This window comes from Quercus robur, chromosome 6 (genome assembly GCF_932294415.1).
Source record: "Quercus robur chromosome 6, dhQueRobu3.1, whole genome shotgun sequence".
NCBI lineage: Eukaryota > Viridiplantae > Streptophyta > Magnoliopsida > Fagales > Fagaceae > Quercus > Quercus robur.
The window spans coordinates 52,350,690-52,368,947 of NC_065539.1; the positions used below are offsets into that span (position 1 = coordinate 52,350,690).

Consider the following 18,258-nt stretch of genomic DNA (forward strand, 5'->3'; position numbering starts at 1 on the left):
AATATATGTGTGTACGGTTGTGTGCACATGCGTGTATTTATATATTTATATAGATATTGAATTTTCTATATATAAAGATATCAAATTGGGCAAATTTATATATAAAAAAAGTTAGTAAGATATAAATTACTATTTATAATTTATCAATAATATAAATAGTATAAAAACCTTGCAAGATTGGCCATTCAAAATTTCTTAGCATAAATTTGTGAAAGTTATAATTTTATCTTTTTATTTTTTTATATTAATAGTTGTAGGGATGCAATTTGAGTCCTAAACCCAAAAGTTAAAAAGGATCTAGGTTTAAAGAGCCCAATACAATAATTTGTAGAGAGTGGGTTGGAAAACTAGGCTCTAATGAGTTGGGTAGCAATTATAGTGGATCCAAATGACAATAAGGTAAAAGTATACTGGTTTTATCTAAAAAAAAATCGTCTCCGGCACAGTCTGAAGAGATCAGTTCTTGTATATATCTCTTGAAGTTGATTACAAGTACAGTTCTTATTACTATAATATTTCTCTCTCAATTCTTTGGTCCCCTTCTCTCAGGATCTCCCTTCTATTTTATACTCTCTTCCTCTTTTTCATCTTTGCCCTCCACGTGTAGATTAGATTGTTAATGTTGATTCTTGTCACATCAGCACCCTCCTAAAGTCTTTGGGGAGTAGCTGTAAGGCTGAAAACTACTATTCAGGTATTACTTCCTCATTAATGCAGCCAGAGAGTTAGTTGCAGAGTATTCAATGCGGTGGTAGCAGCTTTCCCTTAGATATTTCATAACCTTCCTCTATCCTGTTCCTTCTTGATACTTATCCTCAACAGTGGAATTGTTCGAAATGTTGCTCTTGATGGTAGACCGTACCTTCTAACCTCGGCTTTGCTCAGCCGAGGAAGCATTCCTCCTCGGACCGCCCTCTTGGACAATTATGATCAAACCTCATCTCCCCACTCACTAACATGGATTCTTATGACAGTGTTTACCCATCCTTAGACTACTTAATGTCCTCGGATTGAGCCTTCCGGCCCAATATATATATAGATACATATCACTGGGATTATCACCCCTACAATAGTGTGTTTACTATATATATATGAAAAGAATAAGTTAATTAAGTATTTGTGAACAAGCTCAAGTTCATTCAATAGGAAAATTAATTAAATTTAAATATATAATTAAATTTATTTATAAACTCAAGTGTTGTAATTTAAAATAAAAATGAAGGTTCTTGAAATCATTCCACTTAGCTTTGGTTTTAAATTTTAATAACTCTAGGAACACAAAACTTTTCACAAGTTATTTCACAATTGTTGAATTATCAAGTTGTTAATAGTTGATAATAAAGTGATCTTATCAGTGAGAATAATCATTAATAAAAACTTGTGAACTCAATTATTGTGAAAGGAAAAAATTAAGTTGGTTCCATTTAGGTCAACTGGTAAGGTCTATTGTGGGAGGAACGAATTTTTCCCCAATTAGGTATTGTTTGCTTTAGGAATGGGTCGAGGAGCCGATGCCACCCTCACGAATTTGTTCAATCCCACATCGGGGAGAGACGCCTCCCACCCTTGCCTTATAAACACTTGGCCTAAGAAAAGGTGTACCATAGTATGTGCCCATTCCCAAAGCGAACAATACCTGATTGGGAAAAGATTTGTTCCTCCCACATCTCTGATAATTGAATAAAAGATCTGTGTATTGGTTCTGATAGAGCTATCATCAGGAGCGAACGTCATAGGTTGAAACATTCTTACAAAAAAAAAAAAAAAGAAGAAGTTAACAAGTGCCCTAAAAGTATTTGTCAATGGACTATTTATGGAAAATGAAAAAAATAACTAAAATAGTTTATTTATTTATTATAAAAATAATATTAAAACTTTTTTAAAATGGTAATAAGTATCTTAAGGCACTTGTCAATTGGATCTATTGTGAAAAATGTTTAAAAAGTTTTTTTTTTTTTTTTTTTTTGATAATCATGTTTAAAAAGTTATTGAGTTGGTAGTGTGGCATTACTTTTATGAGTTGGTAGAGTAAGAATAATCAACTTTTGGCATTTGATGAGTTTGAAGAAAAAAAATAAAATAATAAATAGTGGATTGGCAACTTCACCCTTCACAACTTGCGCATAGTTGAGGCAAAAATGGCATAAAACGTTTTACTTGGTGTAACTGTAACTTTACTCATCCTACGTCATAATCCTCACTTTACCAATACATATCCTGCGCACCCCAACACTTACCCCGCTCACTTTAGCACCTTTCTCGCGCCACCATGTGCGTGTTCCCCTAAAATCCTACGCACCCAAGCGCATTCTAGCACCGCCCCCCGGCCCAACTTTTTCAGACGCCAAAACGCGTGTCTCTCCATAAACCGTCCACGTCAGCTCGCCGTTTGCTCACTCTACACTTAACTTTATCTTCTGCCTTGTCCCTTACTCTCTCTCTCTCTCTGTCTCTGATTCTTCGTTTTTTCATTTTCTAGGGTTTCGATTTTCTTCTTCTTCTTCTTCTTCTTCTTCTTCTAGTGAATTCTGAGTTGTATTACTGAGTTGAAGTGAAAGAGAACCAAGCAAACCATGGGGTCGATCCCCGATCCAGGCGAGTTGACCGAGTTGACTCCGCCGAGTTTCGACGAGTTCCAGAGGCAAACCTCACTGATGACGAGCTGCACACTTCTCTGGAAGGAGCTCTCCGACCACTTCACTTCCTTGGAGCAGAACCTCCTGAAGAAATCTGAAGCTCTCAGGAACAAAATCCAGAGCCTGGACCAAGAAACCAAGGTTTCACTCAGCGAGCTTGAGCAGCGCGAGGTCACTATCGAAGGCAGCGTCAAGATCGCCCTCGGGAAGCTCGGGGAGAACAAGGACGCCGCTCTCATCGCTCTCCGGAAAGTCTCCGGCGAGGACGAGAACGGCGAGGTCGACGACGGCGAGGGGCTGTTGCTCGTGCTGAAGTCGTTTTGCGTGAAAATGGACGCGCTAGGGTTTTGGAGGTTTGTGACTGGGAAGAAAAAGGAGTTGGAGTCGTTGAGAGCTCAGATGCCTTTGGCTTTAACTGAGTGCCTCGATCCGGCGAGGTTCGTGCTCGAATCGATATCGGAGGTGTTTCCGGTGGACAAGAGGGTGGAGAAGAGTGAGAGAGGGAACGATTTGGGCTGGGCCTGTGTTCTGGTTCTGGAATCGCTGATACCGGTGGTGGTGGACCCGGTGATCGGAAAGTCGAGGCTGCTGGTGACGCCGACCGTGAAGGCGCGCGCGAAGAGGATCGCGGAGACGTGGAAGGCGAGCTTGGAGGAGCGCGGTGGAATCGAGAACGTGAAGACTCCGGACGTGCACACCTTCTTGCAACACTTGGTGACCTTCGGGATTGTGAAGAAGGAGGATGTCAATTTGTATCGGAAGCTCGTCGTCGGTTCGGCCTGGAGGAAGCAGATGCCTAAGCTCGCCGTTTCGCTCGGCCTCGGCGATAAAATGCCCGGTAAATATGATTCTTTTGTTATGTGTGTTTTGAATTTTCTATTTTTAGAATGAATTAATGAATTTTTTTTTCTCTGTATCAGTTTAATTACATTTTTGGAAGCGTGTAGGTTAAGCTTTATTTAGTATATTGAAAGAAATTTCGGGAATGATGCATTGATGCATGAATTTCACTTTGGAAGAGTTATGGGGTTAGGCACATATCTAGATTCTAGAGGAGTTACATGGGCTTTTTGGGTATCTAGATCTGTGTGTGTTTGTACTTGTGATTGCATTAGTATGAGGATGTAGAGTCATTGAGTCATTGCATAAGTGTTGCTTATGCTTCCTGGCATCTGTGGTTCCATGTGTTGATATAAGCATGGACGTTTTGTTCTTATATTTGGTTGGTATTTACATGAATTATGATTTATTATTTTTATTTTTATTATTTTTATTTTTTGGGCTTGAAGAAATATGATTTGGATAGAATAGAAAGATGGAAAAGAATGCATGTGGCTGACTCTGACTAGTTTTTTGTTCAGGATTTGTAGCTGACCCCAAAATGTTAGGACTAAGGGCTGGTTGTTGTATATATGGTTCATTGTAAGACATCATTTCCAATGAATGTATTCTTAGAGTTCTAAGTCCGTTATGGAATCAGTCAATTTGATTACTTGGCTTTGGAATCACCACCAAACACAAGCACAATTTTCACCAATGAAATATTATTAATCAAAATAGTTTGAATACAAATAAACTATCTAGAGCTTTTATAAAGCCTCCATGAAATAAGGAGATGAAGATCAACTAATTCTAGTTGAATTCAAAATACTAATCCCTATCTAAATAAATAATAACTTAAAATATGAAATAATCCATTGAAAATCCAGATAATTTCTTGTTGTGCTCCCATATCAATGTTCCTTGTCCTCTGTTAGCTTTTGTCTATAGGTTTTTTGTTTGTTTTCCTTGCATCCAAAGGTCTCCTGGCATGTGATATGCACATTAGCGTATGGCCTGTATCTGTTGAATTATATGTTACTACATGAATGTAACATTGCTTTTAAACACGTGGTAAAGATACTTAGTTTAATTTCATTAGGTTGACTGAGTTATATATTGTTGGTGTCATGGTGCTTTGTTGTTTAGAATAAGTATTTGGAGGAGTTCATGGCTGGTCTTTATTTTAATCTCGGCAGTATCGCCATTGATATGTTCAGATTTTTATAAATATTTAAATGTTTGAAACATTAACAAGTATTTGTGAGTGACAAAAAATTTTTGTAAGATACATTTTGCAATCCTGCTAGTTGTCTCAAGTTGTGGCTCTTTCTACCAAGGAGATTCAGTTATCATTTTTTCCCCAATTAAACAGTTATCAGTAATTGTAACTTTTGTGGAATTGAAATATTTCAAATTAGTGAAGATTAGCAACGATGTAAGCTACTTGTTACTTATATACTACTAGTCTATAAAAGTCTAGAACATTTTCTGTATGTAATTCGAATTATAATATGTGTGTGGTTGAACCTGGTTGAGGTCTGCTTTATGCATGTAGAACATGGAATATTTAGAGGTTCAACACAAGTTTACTTTAGTCCCATTGTTTTATGATATTTTGTCAACATCCCATGCTTGTTCTAGTGCCTGTCATGAATGTCTCGACTAGTTGAGTTGTTAATACTTTTACTGTATTGTTATGCGCAGATATGATTGAGGAATTAATCAGCAGGGGACAGCAGCTTGATGCTGTGCATTTTACTTATGAAGTTGGTCTTGTGGACAAATTCCCTCCTGTTCCTCTTCTGAAAGCTTATTTGAAGGATGCAAGGAAGGCTGCAGCTTCTATTATGGATGATCCCAATAATCCCGGCCGAGCTGCGGTATTTCTTTTGTTATTACATCCTGAATCTTATATCCTAATAATTCTTATGGGCTGTTGTAGTCTAGAAAAATCAAATGATCTCTCTTCTTGGTGATTAATCTGATGTCTTTTTACAGTCCTGGGTTTTCTCATTCCTAGCACTCTTTTCTGGCCTTTGACATTGTTCTATGTTTGGAAGCAAGCTTTTGTGCCAAAAAAGGTTCTGGTCACTAAAGCCTCTTCTTGTTGGGGGAAATACAATTTCTACTATGCATATGCATCTAGGTAGGATTTCAGGGAATAAAATGTGAAATAGGTTCAGGATATTAAAGGCCATCTATGTTGGGTGAAGCACGATTTCACTCTATGCAAGCATAACCTTTCTGAGTTTTTCTTTCCTTTTTTTTTTAAAATGTTTGGCTGTGGGGTGGGGGGAAGTTGTTATGTTTTCTACAAACGCAGTAGATAATGCAGAAAAGTATAGGCATCCAAGCTTTTTGAATTGCATGTGTAGGTGTGTGTGTTTATCTTGAAACAGTACAATATCTACAAATATGTTATGATGAGATTAACACGATTGCAGTCCCCTACTTTAATGGCTCTCTTTGATAATTGGAAGATGATGGCTGTAGAAAGTGGGTAATGTATATTTTCCCAATATGAGAGGCAACTTAGGGTGGGAGATCTACACCTCACTTCTATTTAACGAGTAATTCTTTGTTGCCTTTGCAGCAACTAGCTGGACGTAAGGAGCAGTCAGCACTTCGGGCTGTCATCAAGTGTATTGAAGAGTACAAACTAGAGGATCAGTTCCCTCCAGAACATCTTAAGAAGCGCCTTGAACAGCTAGAGAAGGCCAAGACAGAGAAGAGAAAACCAGCAGCAGTCCCTGCCAACAAAAGAACAGCAGCAGTCCTCCCTGCCAACAAAAGAACACGAGCTAACAGCGGTGGCCCCATGCCTCCAGCCAAGGCTGGACGTTTGACAAATGCTTATGTGTCTTCCTTCCCTGCACCACCTACAATTGTTAGGTCTCCCTCTCATGCTCAGTACCCTGCTGGCATCCCCGCATACCATTCCCCACCCCCCATGTATGGCAGCAGAAGCCCACCAACAAATCCTTATGCTTACTCACCAGAAGCAGCCCCACCTCTTGTATCATACCCAGTAGCTCCCATGAACTATCCTGCATATGGAGGCTATGGCAATGGAATTGCACCAGCTTATCAGCAGGCTTACTACCGATAGACATGACTACTCTTTGAAGATGGTAACCACTGATATGATGACCCCAAAATCTCATTTGCTTTCTAAATGGTTTGTCTGTAATCACTAACCGTTTAATGGTAGCGATGTATGTGTGTTAATCGTAACATTTGTCCTACTTCTTGCTCTGCCATAGTGAGAAGTTGTATTTCTAATGTTGATCAAACTTTAGATCTAGGTGACTGTGGAAAGTAATTAGGATGGCAAGAAACAGCATCAAGGACTTGAGGAACTACCGATGCCGTTTGTTTAGTTATAGAAACTGCTCTTACTATTTTGTCTTGGTCTTCTTCCCATTCTTGAAAATGTGGCTTCAAATTGAAACAAATGCCATCTGTGTTTTTAAATTGTTAAGTTGATTTTTCTTTTAAAAAATGGATGGTATTTGATTCCATCTGAGCCTCTACTATTTTCTTCCTTGATTTGGTGAATGATGGGTGCCAGAAAATTTGCTTGATCACAGAGCATGTGCTTCACCACCTGTTTCTGTGGTGGTGATGATGCCCCATACCTTATGTTAGATGGGACAATGATAGCAAGTTAGGTGGTTCAGATGCGACAAAGTAAAAAAGTAAAACAAATCATCTTTTTATCCCATCAGGAGCTATATCGTAGCTTTAATTAGACAAGAGGAATCACTAAACCAGTGAGTTGATCTGGAGCTTTTGTCCTGGAAGTTGCCGAGTAATTACCCCCTTTTTTCCATAATGGATCAATGTATGTTTATTAACTGTGTACTGTATGCCCATTATGAATTCGTGCCCTCTGTATACGTTTATGGTGTGTAAATCTCAATAGGCGCCCATTTTGGCAAGGAATTAGGAAAAGCTTGAGGAAATTTGTTATTTAACATTATTTTTGTAACAATTTTGTTAGTTGTCAAGTTTCCAATTTGAAGCTAAACAATGGTGTTCTTCGTCTTTGACCTGGCCCGTGGGTGTGGTGGCTTCTTCTTCTTCAGATCTGCCATGTGGGTTTCTTTGTGTGGGTTCTTCTTCTTCTGATCTGGTGGGTTTTCTTTTTCTGATCTGCTGGGTTCTTCTTCTTCTTCTTGCCGAACTCGAGTCTATAAGACTTGAGTTCTTTCATTGAACTCGATCTTCTCGGGCTCAAGATGTTTGTTAATATGTTTCAAAAACATGTCAACTAACAGAATAGTTGCTAAAACCATGTTAAATGCAAATTTCTTTGGAAAAACTTATAAGTTTCCCAACTGTTGAGTTGAAATATTTGGATTTGTTTCTAAAAAAAAAGAAGAAGAAATATTTGGATTAGTGAATGATAAAATTTATGTCAATGGAATTGTGCGAAATTGATATTAAAGTAATCACAAATTTTTATTTTAATAAGTTGTGAAAAAGAGTTTTGAGGATTTTTTTTATTCTTTTTAAAAGGAAGAAAAGTTGTGAACGTTTTTGTCTCCAACCTTGGCTGCCTCATTAGATAATGGTACAAAGAAGAAAACACTTTTTGCTGAATAAATCTCTAAACAATGGGATGTAATGCTTCCCTTCCGTAACTCCTGTCATCATTTTGCAACAAAGTTGGTTGAGTTATAAGTGTTAGACTCTCTTTTTTTACTCTTTCTCGAAGTAATTCATGTTCTTCTAACTATTGTTGTTATGTATTATATTTTCTTGATTTCTTTTAGTATAACTAAAGTTTTTAATTTTCAAAATTTTTTATTCTCTTAAAGGGATTATCATGAAAATAAAAGGTTATCAAATAATTATTGTGGGGCCAGAGAATTTGTGACCCCGGCCCACTTTCCATTAGGGCCTAAGGCCCGCGCCGAGGAGAGGTGTTGCCGAGGACATGCACCGAAAGTCCAAATGGTTTAGAGATATAGCCGAGAACGATCCTGTCCTCGGCATCCCAAAATCTAGAAGAAAGGAATGGTACGCCATCAAAGGCAGCCCTCGGAGCGCCCCCAGAAGAAAGGGCGAGTACAGTGTAGAAGTGGTTCAACAATAAGCTGTCATCTCCGCATTAAACGCGCCAACAAACGTCCTGGTCGCATTAATGGGGAAAGGACCCCTGAACAGTGTGGCGACAAAGAACAAAGGAAAGGTTGCCATTACTGTAATTAAGTACTCTGCGCCTGACAGAGCCATGCTTCTCATCTTTTACAACCACCCCCCAACCACTTTGGGTATAGGCTGATAAGACCAGTATCAGCCCTATAAAACTGAACCTACACGTGGACGTTCGGAAGGAGAAAAAGGCTAGAATAAAAGGAGGAGGAAGCAAGCCAAAGAAAAGGAAGGCAGATCGTCTCCAGGGCCATTGAACCCTATTGTAAAAAGAATAATAAGAACATTAAGCCCCTCGGACGAGATCCAAGAACCGGAGCCACTCAGACCGTGCTGAGAAGAAAGTCTTCTTGGACTTGCTCAGTTCATCTCTGTGCGATCATCATGAACACCATGACTAACTACTGTTCGATGACCAAGGCCTAATCTTTTAGCCCACTCTCTACAAATTTATTGTTTGGGCCTTTAACATTAGAACCCAATACACCAATTTGCGGTCGTTATAAATTGAGTCTTTACAATTATAATTGATACTAGCATTTGATCACGCGTTCATGATGCACATACTTAAAAGGTTCTTTATTTTTTTTTCAACCAGTAAAGCAATCACATATATACAAAGTAAGTACACAAATGCTTGCGTGGGAAGTTGTGAGCTATTGTATCTATTGAAGTAAGTGAATAGGATATATATCTCTCTCTTCTTCTTTTTTTTAAAAATTGGTGAGATATATCTAATTTAGAGATAATTTCGAGATAATGTATGTTAATTTTTAAGAAAGAGAAAACCTGTTATCGTGTAAAGAAAAATGTTCTCATTAAAAAAATTTGATAAGTAAGAAAAATTGGATGCCAAGGTGATGAAATAGATAACTGTGGTGGGTAAAGTCTGTCAGTTGATGTTGGGCCGTAACTCATGTACCAAGCCCAGCCGCGATAAAGAAGAAAAGGCATGGGCGTAGGATATCCCGTCTCAATCATGATGGGCCGGGCCTGCTAAGGGGCGTCCGAGGAGGAACACCTCCTCGGACTCACCCAGTAAGCATCCAATTTGCACCCCATACTTAGCGAAAGGTCGCCCAATACGAAGAAACAATGCGTGACACTCAGGAAGGAGGAGGGGACAATCACAACTGCCGCATTAAATGCCAAGGAACTACTTTTCCAGCCGCATTAATGTGGAAGGGACAGGAACGCAGAATGACCTTGGCCAGTGCAACTCACAGAAAGGAGGGAGGATGACCTATGGGACAGGCACTCGAGTGGAGGATCGGATGACTGACAAGTGTAGGGACATGATCTCAGGATGGATGCTATATAAGGGAAGGAGACCCCCATGGAAAAGGGATCGCAAGCAGAAAGAAGAAAGGATAAAGAAGGAGAAAAGAGAGAGAAGTAGCAGGAACAGCCTCAGGGACCGTTACTCCAAAAGCTCGAAGGAATATCCCTACGTCCAACTGGTTGCATGGCTTGGTCGTAGCTTCGTTTCTCCTGTCAAAGACCTAGTTCTATAACCTGCTCTCTACAAATTCATTGTTGAGGGACTTTTGGGCCAGAATCTCCCACCTGTTGGGCCTGAACCCCAAATTTGTCACCTTACAATTGGCGCCGTCTGTGGGAAGAACTTGTGTCTCGACAAGTGAAACAGCAAGGGATGGAAGGATCAGGTCCGCGCCAAACCGGACGTACTGAATCTCAACGACAGGACAACTTTGTAAACCTTGAACGAGCAAAAGACCAAAATGATCAACGAGAGGGCAGTGTGAACATCGCCCACACGAGTAAAAGTCGCTCGAAAGGGAAAGACCATGCATCCCACCAGCACAACGAGCAGAAGGCTCTGCAGCAAGAGATTGAGGATTTGAAGAAAAGGCTGCGGCGAGCCCAACAAAAACGTCCTTTGCCCATTTCGGATACTAGCAGTGGTGAGGATGATGAATACAGACGAAGTAGGAGGACCCCCCCGAGCGAGACGTTCTCCTATGAGGAAGAGAGGCCTCACAAACGCGGCCGCAAAAGCCCACCTTACCAAGGCTTAGTCAATGACGCCATGAGTAAGGCCCTGGATCGAATCTCCCAGTCGCCATTTACCCGTAGGATAGAGCGGGCGGTGCTCCCTCGGCGATTTAATCAGCCAACGTTTAGCCTGTACAATGGTCGAACTGATCCAGTGGAGCACGTGAGCCAGTTCCACCAAAGGATGGCCGTTCACTCCAGGGACGAGGCGTTAATGTATAAAGTGTTCCCCTCCAGCCTGGGGCCCTTGGCCATGAGATGGTTTGATGCCCTCCCACCAAACTCTATAGACTCCTTCAAACAGTTGACGCAGGCCTTTGGCTCCCGCTTCATCACCAGCACTAGAGTCCCTCGGCCCCTCGATTCCCTTTTATCTCTGTCCATGCGAGAAGGAGAAACGCTAAAAGCCTACTCGGACAGATATTGGGAGGTGCACAACGAGGTAGAAGGGAGTCACGATGACGTCGCCATCAGTGCCTTTAAAAGGGGCTTGCCGACAGAGCATGGCTTGAGAAAGTCTCTCACAGGGAAGCCAGCCACCAGCGTGCGGCAACTTATGGACAGGATAGACAAGTATAAGAGGGTCGAGGAGGACCAGCAAGCCGGGAAGGGAAAGGCGAAGTTTGTCCCCCAGGAGAGAAGGGACTTCAGGTCGGACCGCTTCAGTAACAGTAATAAGCCGAGAAGAGATTATGCAGAACAGTCGGGATCTACAGGGGCTCAGGTAGTCCACGCTGTGTTCCGAGAGCCATTACACGTGATCATGGAAAAAATAAAGCACGAGCCCTATTTTCAATGGCCAAATAGGATGGCAGGTGACCCCTCAAAACGCAATCAGAACCTATATTGTGCGTATCACCAAGAGCCCGGCCACGTCACGGACGAATGTAGGAATCTGAAGAACTATGTGGATCGACTCGTCTGAGAAGGAAAGATAGGGCATCTGTTGCAACGCCCTGAGCAGTCAAATGTCGATACCAGGCAAAGCACCTTGAGGCCACCCATCGGCACGATAAATGTCATTCTTGCCGCACCTGGGAGAACCGGTTCCGGCCCATTCAGAGTAATGTCAGTAGGTAGGTTCCCGACAGAGCCAGGCGAAAGGGAATCCAAGAGGGCTAGAGGGAGAGTGCCATTAATTGGATTCACGGAAGAGGACAAGGAGGGAACTATTCAGCCCCATGACGACGCCCTAGTCGTGACACTCAGAATAGGAGGTTATGACGTGAGGAGGGTGTTAGTTGATCAGGGCAGCGCCGTGGAGGTGATGTACCCGGACCTATATAAAGGGCTGAATTTAAAGCAAGAGGACCTGTCGCCATACAACACTCCTCTGCTTAGCTTTGAGGGAAAAATCGTCATCCCTAAGGGCATGATCAGATTGCCTGTGCAAACAGACATAGAAATAGTGGAAGTAGACTTCATTGTGGTGGACGCATACTCACCCTACACGGCTATTGTGGCACGGCCATGGCTTCACACGCTAGGGGCTGTGTCGTCTACCCTGCACCAGAAGGTGAAGTATCCCTCAGAGGGCCGGATCAAAGAGATAGTGGGGGATCAAGGAATGGCCAGGCATTGCATGGTATCGGCCATTGCTCGACGATTAAGCGACGCGCCTTCCACTTCAACCGGGAATACCTTATAGCAATCAAAAACCCCGGTCCAAGTTGCAGGTAATGAAGGGCCGGACATGGAGGTGAGTTGTGAAGAGCTAGAGAAAGTGCTCGTCGGATCAGACCCCGAAAGGTTTTTCCAGATTGGCTCGGAGCTACCAGCACAGGAGAAGTCGGCGCTAATTGATTTTCTGCGTCGAAATGAGGATGTATTCGCTTGGGATCCTTATGAAGCCCCTGGGGTTGACTCAGACCTAATACGCCATCACCTTAACGTTAACCCAGCTATTACCCCAAAGAAGCAGCCCCCTCGGCGCCCGTCAAGGGAGCATGCAGACGCTGTGAGGGAAGAAGTGACGAAATTGAAAAGAGCTGGGGCTATAAAGGAAGTGTTCTACCCCGAATGGTTGGCGAACACAGTCGTGGTGAAGAAGAAGAGCGAGAAATGGCGAGTCTGTGTGGACTTCACGGACTTAAATAAGGCTTGCCCGAAGGATCCTTTCCCAATGCCGCGAATAGACCGACTGGTCGACGCAACTGTCGGGCATCCCCGAATGAGTTTTTTGGACGCTTTCCAGGGCTACCATCAGATATCCTTGGCCACGGAAGACCAGGAAAAAACTGCCTTTGTCACCCCAATTGGCAACTATCATTACAAGGTGATGCCTTTTGGTCTGAAGAATGCCGGTTCGACCTATCAAAGGATGATGACCAGGATGTTTGAACAACAGATGGGAAAAACTGTCGAGGTGTATATAGATGATATGGTAGTAAAGAGCAAATTGGTGACTGACCACATCAGGGACCTTGACGAGGTGTTTCACATCCTGAGAAGGTACAGGCTGCGACTGAACGCTTCCAAGTGTTCATTTGGAGTGGGATCGGGAAAATTCCTTGGCTACATGGTAACCCATCGGGGGATCGAAGTTAACCCTGACCAAATAAGGGCCATTCATAGTATGCAACCGCCTCAGAATCCCAAAGAAGTCCAGAAGCTTACCGGCATGATAGCAGCTTTGAACCGTTTCATCTCCCGCTCGGCGGACCGATGCCGACCTTTTTTCCTCCTATTGCACAAGTGGAAGGGTTTCGAGTGGACTGAGGAATGTGACGTGGCTTTCCAACAGCTCAAGGAATACCTCGCCCGACCTCCGATCATGTCCAGTCCTGAGGCCGACGAGGTACTCTATGCATACATCGCAGTCGCCGATCATGCAGTCAGCCTAGTACTGATCCGAGAGGACAACGGCACGCAACGGCCCGTGTACTACGTAAGCAAGTCGCTACAGGAGGCAGAGACCCGGTATCTCCCCCTCGAAAAGGCAATATTGGCTGTCGTGCAAGCTACAAAGAAGCTTCCCCACTATTTTCAGGCGCATACAGTGGTTGTGCTAACCCAACTTCCATTGAAATCAGTCCTCCGCAGCGCCGACTACACTGGGAGAATCGCTAAGTGGGGAACCATCTTAAGCGCCTTTGACATCAGATATATGCCGCGCACCGCCATAAAAGGTCAAGTCCTCGCTGATCTGGTAGCTGAATTTGCGGAACCAACCGTGGAAGGGATGGACGTGTCGGAATCACCGAATAATGATAGGAGACTGGTCAGCACGATCTCTGTGCAAGAGCACGATGAGTGGAGAGCATACATTGATGGTGCAGCGAACCAAAAGGGGTCCGGAGTGGGGCTCGTTCTAATCTCTCCCGAAGGTATAACCCTGGAGAAGTCGTTGAGACTGGGATTCCCAGCAACGAATAACGAAGCTGAGTATGAAGCACTGCTAGAAGGGATGTCGATGATCCGGAAGCTGGGTGGGAAATGCGCGAGCATATTCTCGGATTCAAGACTCGTAGTGGGGCAAGTAAGCGGGGAGTTGGAGGCGAAAGACGAAAGAATGCAACGGTATCTTGCCCAAGCTAAACGCCTACGCGCCCACTTCGATGACTTCCGTTTGATGCATATACCCAGAAGCGGGAATACTCACGCCGATTCTTTGGCAACACTGGCCACATCCTCGGCTCAGCCCCTTCCGCGGGTTATCTTGGTCGAGGACCTCTGTCGCCCCACGGAAGAGGAGGCTAAAGGTATTCGGATACACAATGTCGGCGAGGGGCCAAGCTGGATGGACCCTCTTGTCCAATTCTTGAAGAATGATTCCTTACCAAACGACAAAGTCGAGGCCGACAAAATCCGGAGGAGAGCTTCTCGATTCTGGTTGTCCGAGGACTCCAAGCTCTACAGACGTTCATTCTCGGGGCCATACTTGCTGTGTGTACACCCAGGCGCAACTGAACTCATTCTGGAGGAGTTTCACGAGGGGATTTGTGGGAGCCACACGGGGGGCCGGTCCCTCTCCCATAGGGCTATGACGCTGGGTTACTGGTGGCCAAGCATGCATAAGGAAGCTCTGGAATATGTGAAGAAGTGTGACCAATGCCAACGGTTCGCTCCGAATATACATCAGCCCGGTGGGGTACTTAACCCATTGTCCAGCCCTTGGCCATTTGCACAATGGGGCCTAGACATATTAGGTCCGTTCCCCAAAGCTGCCGGGAACAAGAAGTTTCTTCTCGTCGGCACCGATTACTTTACGAAATGGGTTGAGGCTGAAGCGCTGGCAAACATTAGGGATGTTGATGTCAAGAAGTTTATCTGGAAAAACATTGTCACCCGATTCGGTACCCCACACACCCTAATCTCGGACAATGACCTGCAATTTGATAGCAAGGCCTTCAGGGAATATTGCAGTGAATTGGGGATTGTCAACCGGTACTCTACACTAGCCTACCCGCAGGGTAACGGACAAGCCGAGGCAGTTAACAAAACCATAGTGAATGGGCTGAAGAAGAGGTTAGACGACGCGAAAGGGAGGTGGGTTGAAGAGCTCGCCCATGTTTTGTGGACGTATCGCACCACGCCCCGCCGATCCACGGGAGAAACCCCCTTTTCGTTAACCTACGGGGCCGAGGCCGTCATCCCATTAGAGATAAACTTTCCCTCCCAGAGGACTGCTACATTCGACCCTATTGTTAACAACTGGCTTCTAGAGAAAAGCTTGGACCTCCTTGAAGAGAGAAGAGATTGCGCGATGGTGCATCTAGCTCAGTATCAGCAAAAGCTCAAGCGGGGCTATGACGCCAAGGTGAAGTCAAGGCCATTGACGCCTGGGGACCTAGTGCTGAGGAAAGTCCTCGGCAATGCTAGGAACCCTGCATGGGGAAAACTCGGGCCGAACTGGGAGGGTCCATACCGTATCACCTCTGTGGCTGGCATTGGAGCATACTATTTGGAAGACTTGGACGAACGTGTAGTGCCACGTCCATGGAATGTAAATAACCTGAAAATGTACTTTTATTAATGAAGAATATTTTACTTGATGTCGTTCTACTGTACAATTTTCAGTAAGCGTTAAACAGAACCCAAGTCCTGCATGGCTCCTCGGACCACAGACTTGGGGGAAATTAACCTCGCAGCGATTTTCAGTAAGCGTTAAACAGAACCCAAGTCCTGCATGGCTCCTCGGACCACAGACTTGGGGGAAATTAACCTCGCAGCAATTTTCAGTAAGCGTTAAACAGAACCCAAGTCCTGCATGGCTCCTCGGACCACAGACTTGGGGGAAATTAACCTCGCAGCGATTTTCAGTAAGCGTTAAACAGAACCCAAGTCCTGCATGGCTCCTCGGACCACAGACTTGGGGGAAATTAACCTCGCAGCGATTTTCAGTAAGCGTTAAACAGAACCCAAGTCCTGCATGGCTCCTCGGACCACAGACTTGGGGGAAATTAACCTCACAGCGATTTTCAGTAAGCGTTAAACAGAACCCAAGTCCTGCATGGCTCCTCGGACCACAGACTTGGGGGAAATTAACCTCGCAGCGATTTTCAGTAAGCGTTAAACAGAACCCAAGTCCTGCATGGCTCCTCGGACCACAGACTTGGGGGAAATTAACCTCGCAGCGATTTTCAGTAAGCGTTAAACAGAACCCAAGTCCTGCATGGCTCCTCGGACCACAGACTTGGGGGAAATTAACCTCGCAGCAATTTTCAGTAAGCGTTAAACAGAACCCAAGTCCTGCATGGCTCCTCGGACCACAGACTTGGGGGAAATTAACCTCGCAGCGATTTTCAGTAAGCGTTAAACAGAACCCAAGTCCTGCATGGCTCCTCGGACCACAGACTTGGGGGAAATTAACCACACAATTCCTTCATCAAGGGTTAACCGTTTATGTTTCACGAAAAGCGTTAAAGGGAAGCCAAGTCCTGCGCGGATTCTTAGCCACGGACTTGGGAAAAAATCAGCATTGTAATCGTTATTGCTCGACTACAAAGTGTCGCAATTTTATCGTCTTTATTCATTATTGTTCGACTTTAAGCAGTAAAAGGGTAAGACCGATATCCATTCATGATGAAAACAAAATAAAGTAAAGCAACGATATATGTAATTAAATAACTTTTGTCATATAATGTTCAAAGTAATTCAGTCCAGAAATATTATCAAGGATCAAACAAAACAAAGTACAAAAGCGGGACAGACGAATTCCTATTCTACGTCCCTAAGGGCCCTGAGTTGGGGCGGGCTGATCATCCACTGCTGGGTTCTCCGGGGCGATCTCCTGGGCCTGGGCAAGGATCTCACTGATGCGAAGACTGTCCTCGGGTGACTGGCCCTGCGTAGCTTGTTCCATGCCTCCAGTCTCGAGAATGGGGGAATCTGCTGGAAGAGGTTCAGTGGAAACGACCTCCCCAGGAGTCTCACGTATCTCCGCAGGGTAAAAGATGTTCTCAGCTTTCCTGAGATCAGAATCTGCGGGGACGGCTGCCCTATCCATGGCCAGCCCCCAGGTCGAGGTGACATAATCCCTGCAGACAGTGGCGATTTCCTCGGTCAACCTTTCCTCAGTATCGTGAACCCCACGTTCATACGAAGCCGCCATAGCCTTCTCGGCAGCCTCCCTGGACAAGCGGGCTTCCTCCTTAGCCTTTGCAAGCTCAGCCTTAAGCTCCAAAACCGCTTGTTGCTCTGCTGACAATTTTTCCTCAGAGTGTCGGAGCTGCTTGCGCAGCTCTTCGGTTTGCTTTTCAGCAGTCTTCAGGCCAGCCTCTGCACTCGCATTGGCCTTCTTCACCTCTCTTAACTCATGATCCTGACGATCAAGATCACGTTTGAGATCGCTCGCGGCCCTCTCAGCTGTAGCACGGGACTGAGCCTCCCTATGCACATCCTCACGAGCTTGTTTGGCCCATTCCTCAGCAACATAAATTTGTTGGGTGACCTGCACTCAAACGGAAACGAAGACGATACCAAGATAAGACGATGAGAAGGTTCTCAACACAAAAATAAGATAGAAGATTCCACTTACCACAGCCATGTCCCTCTTCAGTGACATGAAAAGCTCTGGTTGACGAATCTTCCTGAGGCCTTCCATATCACGGGGCAAGAGAAGAGGTTGCTGCAATGCTTCAGCTAAGAACGAAGCTGGCTCACGCTGGGTCTCCCATAGGGTCGCATCCCAGAGGATTGGAGCGCCATCTAGCTCGATCTGAGGAGACCATGTCCGAGGTCCTCTCTGAGTGACCGCCTCATCTCGGCTCTCAGTGGACTTTGTTCTTTTTTCCCGGGGCTCTTTCGTTTCCTTGCTCTTCTTTTTAGGCCCGACCTTCTCGTGGGCAACCTCTCCCTCCTCTGCCTCTTCTACAGGCCTTTTCCGCTTTAGATTAGGCATAGGCTTCAGCGCCGCGCCCGACGAGGGAGGGGGAGGAAGAACGGGGGCTTTGGAGACGACCTGTCCTTTTGAGGTCTCCTTAGAGGTCTGCCCTTTGGACCTGTTGGATAAGAGACCCCTGAGGCCAGTCCTCGGCTGGAGGTCCATTCCTTCTTCTTCCTCGGTATCCTCGCTAAGATCAGGCTGTGCAATGACCAAACCAGTACCAGGAGCCGCTGAGGCACGGTCCAAATCAGCGTCAGAGTCGGAGATCTCTACTACTCTGACCGAGGCCTCCCCTTC

At 44.5% G+C, this 18,258-nt stretch overlaps 2 protein-coding genes across 2 annotated transcripts; both read left to right on the forward strand.

Moving 5' to 3' along the window:
- The first annotated feature begins 2,414 nt into the window (after positions 1 to 2,414).
- LOC126689415 (FRIGIDA-like protein 4a) lies at positions 2,415 to 6,862 on the forward strand. Its single transcript, XM_050384598.1, has 3 exons — positions 2,415 to 3,474; positions 5,163 to 5,338; positions 6,052 to 6,862. The coding sequence occupies exons 1-3, from the start codon at positions 2,574 to 2,576 to the stop codon at positions 6,565 to 6,567; spliced, it is 1,593 nt and encodes a 530-aa protein (XP_050240555.1). The 5' UTR covers positions 2,415 to 2,573; the 3' UTR covers positions 6,568 to 6,862.
- A 4,838-nt stretch (positions 6,863 to 11,700) lies between these two features.
- On the forward strand, positions 11,701 to 12,282 carry LOC126690357 (uncharacterized). The gene has a single exon (XM_050385462.1). It carries the CDS (start codon positions 11,701 to 11,703, stop codon positions 12,280 to 12,282), a length of 582 nt encoding a protein of 193 aa, XP_050241419.1.
- The last annotated feature ends 5,976 nt before the right edge of the window (positions 12,283 to 18,258 follow it).

Coding starts and splice junctions, on each gene's coding strand:
- LOC126689415 (XM_050384598.1), top strand. CDS start 2,574: ATGGGGTCGATCCCCGATCCAGGCGAGTTGACCGAGTTGACTCCGCCG. Junction 3,475..5,162: donor CCTCGGCGATAAAATGCCCG/GTAAATATGATT, acceptor TGTTATGCGCAG/ATATGATTGAGGAATTAATC. Junction 5,339..6,051: donor ATAATCCCGGCCGAGCTGCG/GTATTTCTTTTG, acceptor TTGCCTTTGCAG/CAACTAGCTGGACGTAAGGA.
- LOC126690357 (XM_050385462.1), top strand. CDS start 11,701: ATGTCAGTAGGTAGGTTCCCGACAGAGCCAGGCGAAAGGGAATCCAAG.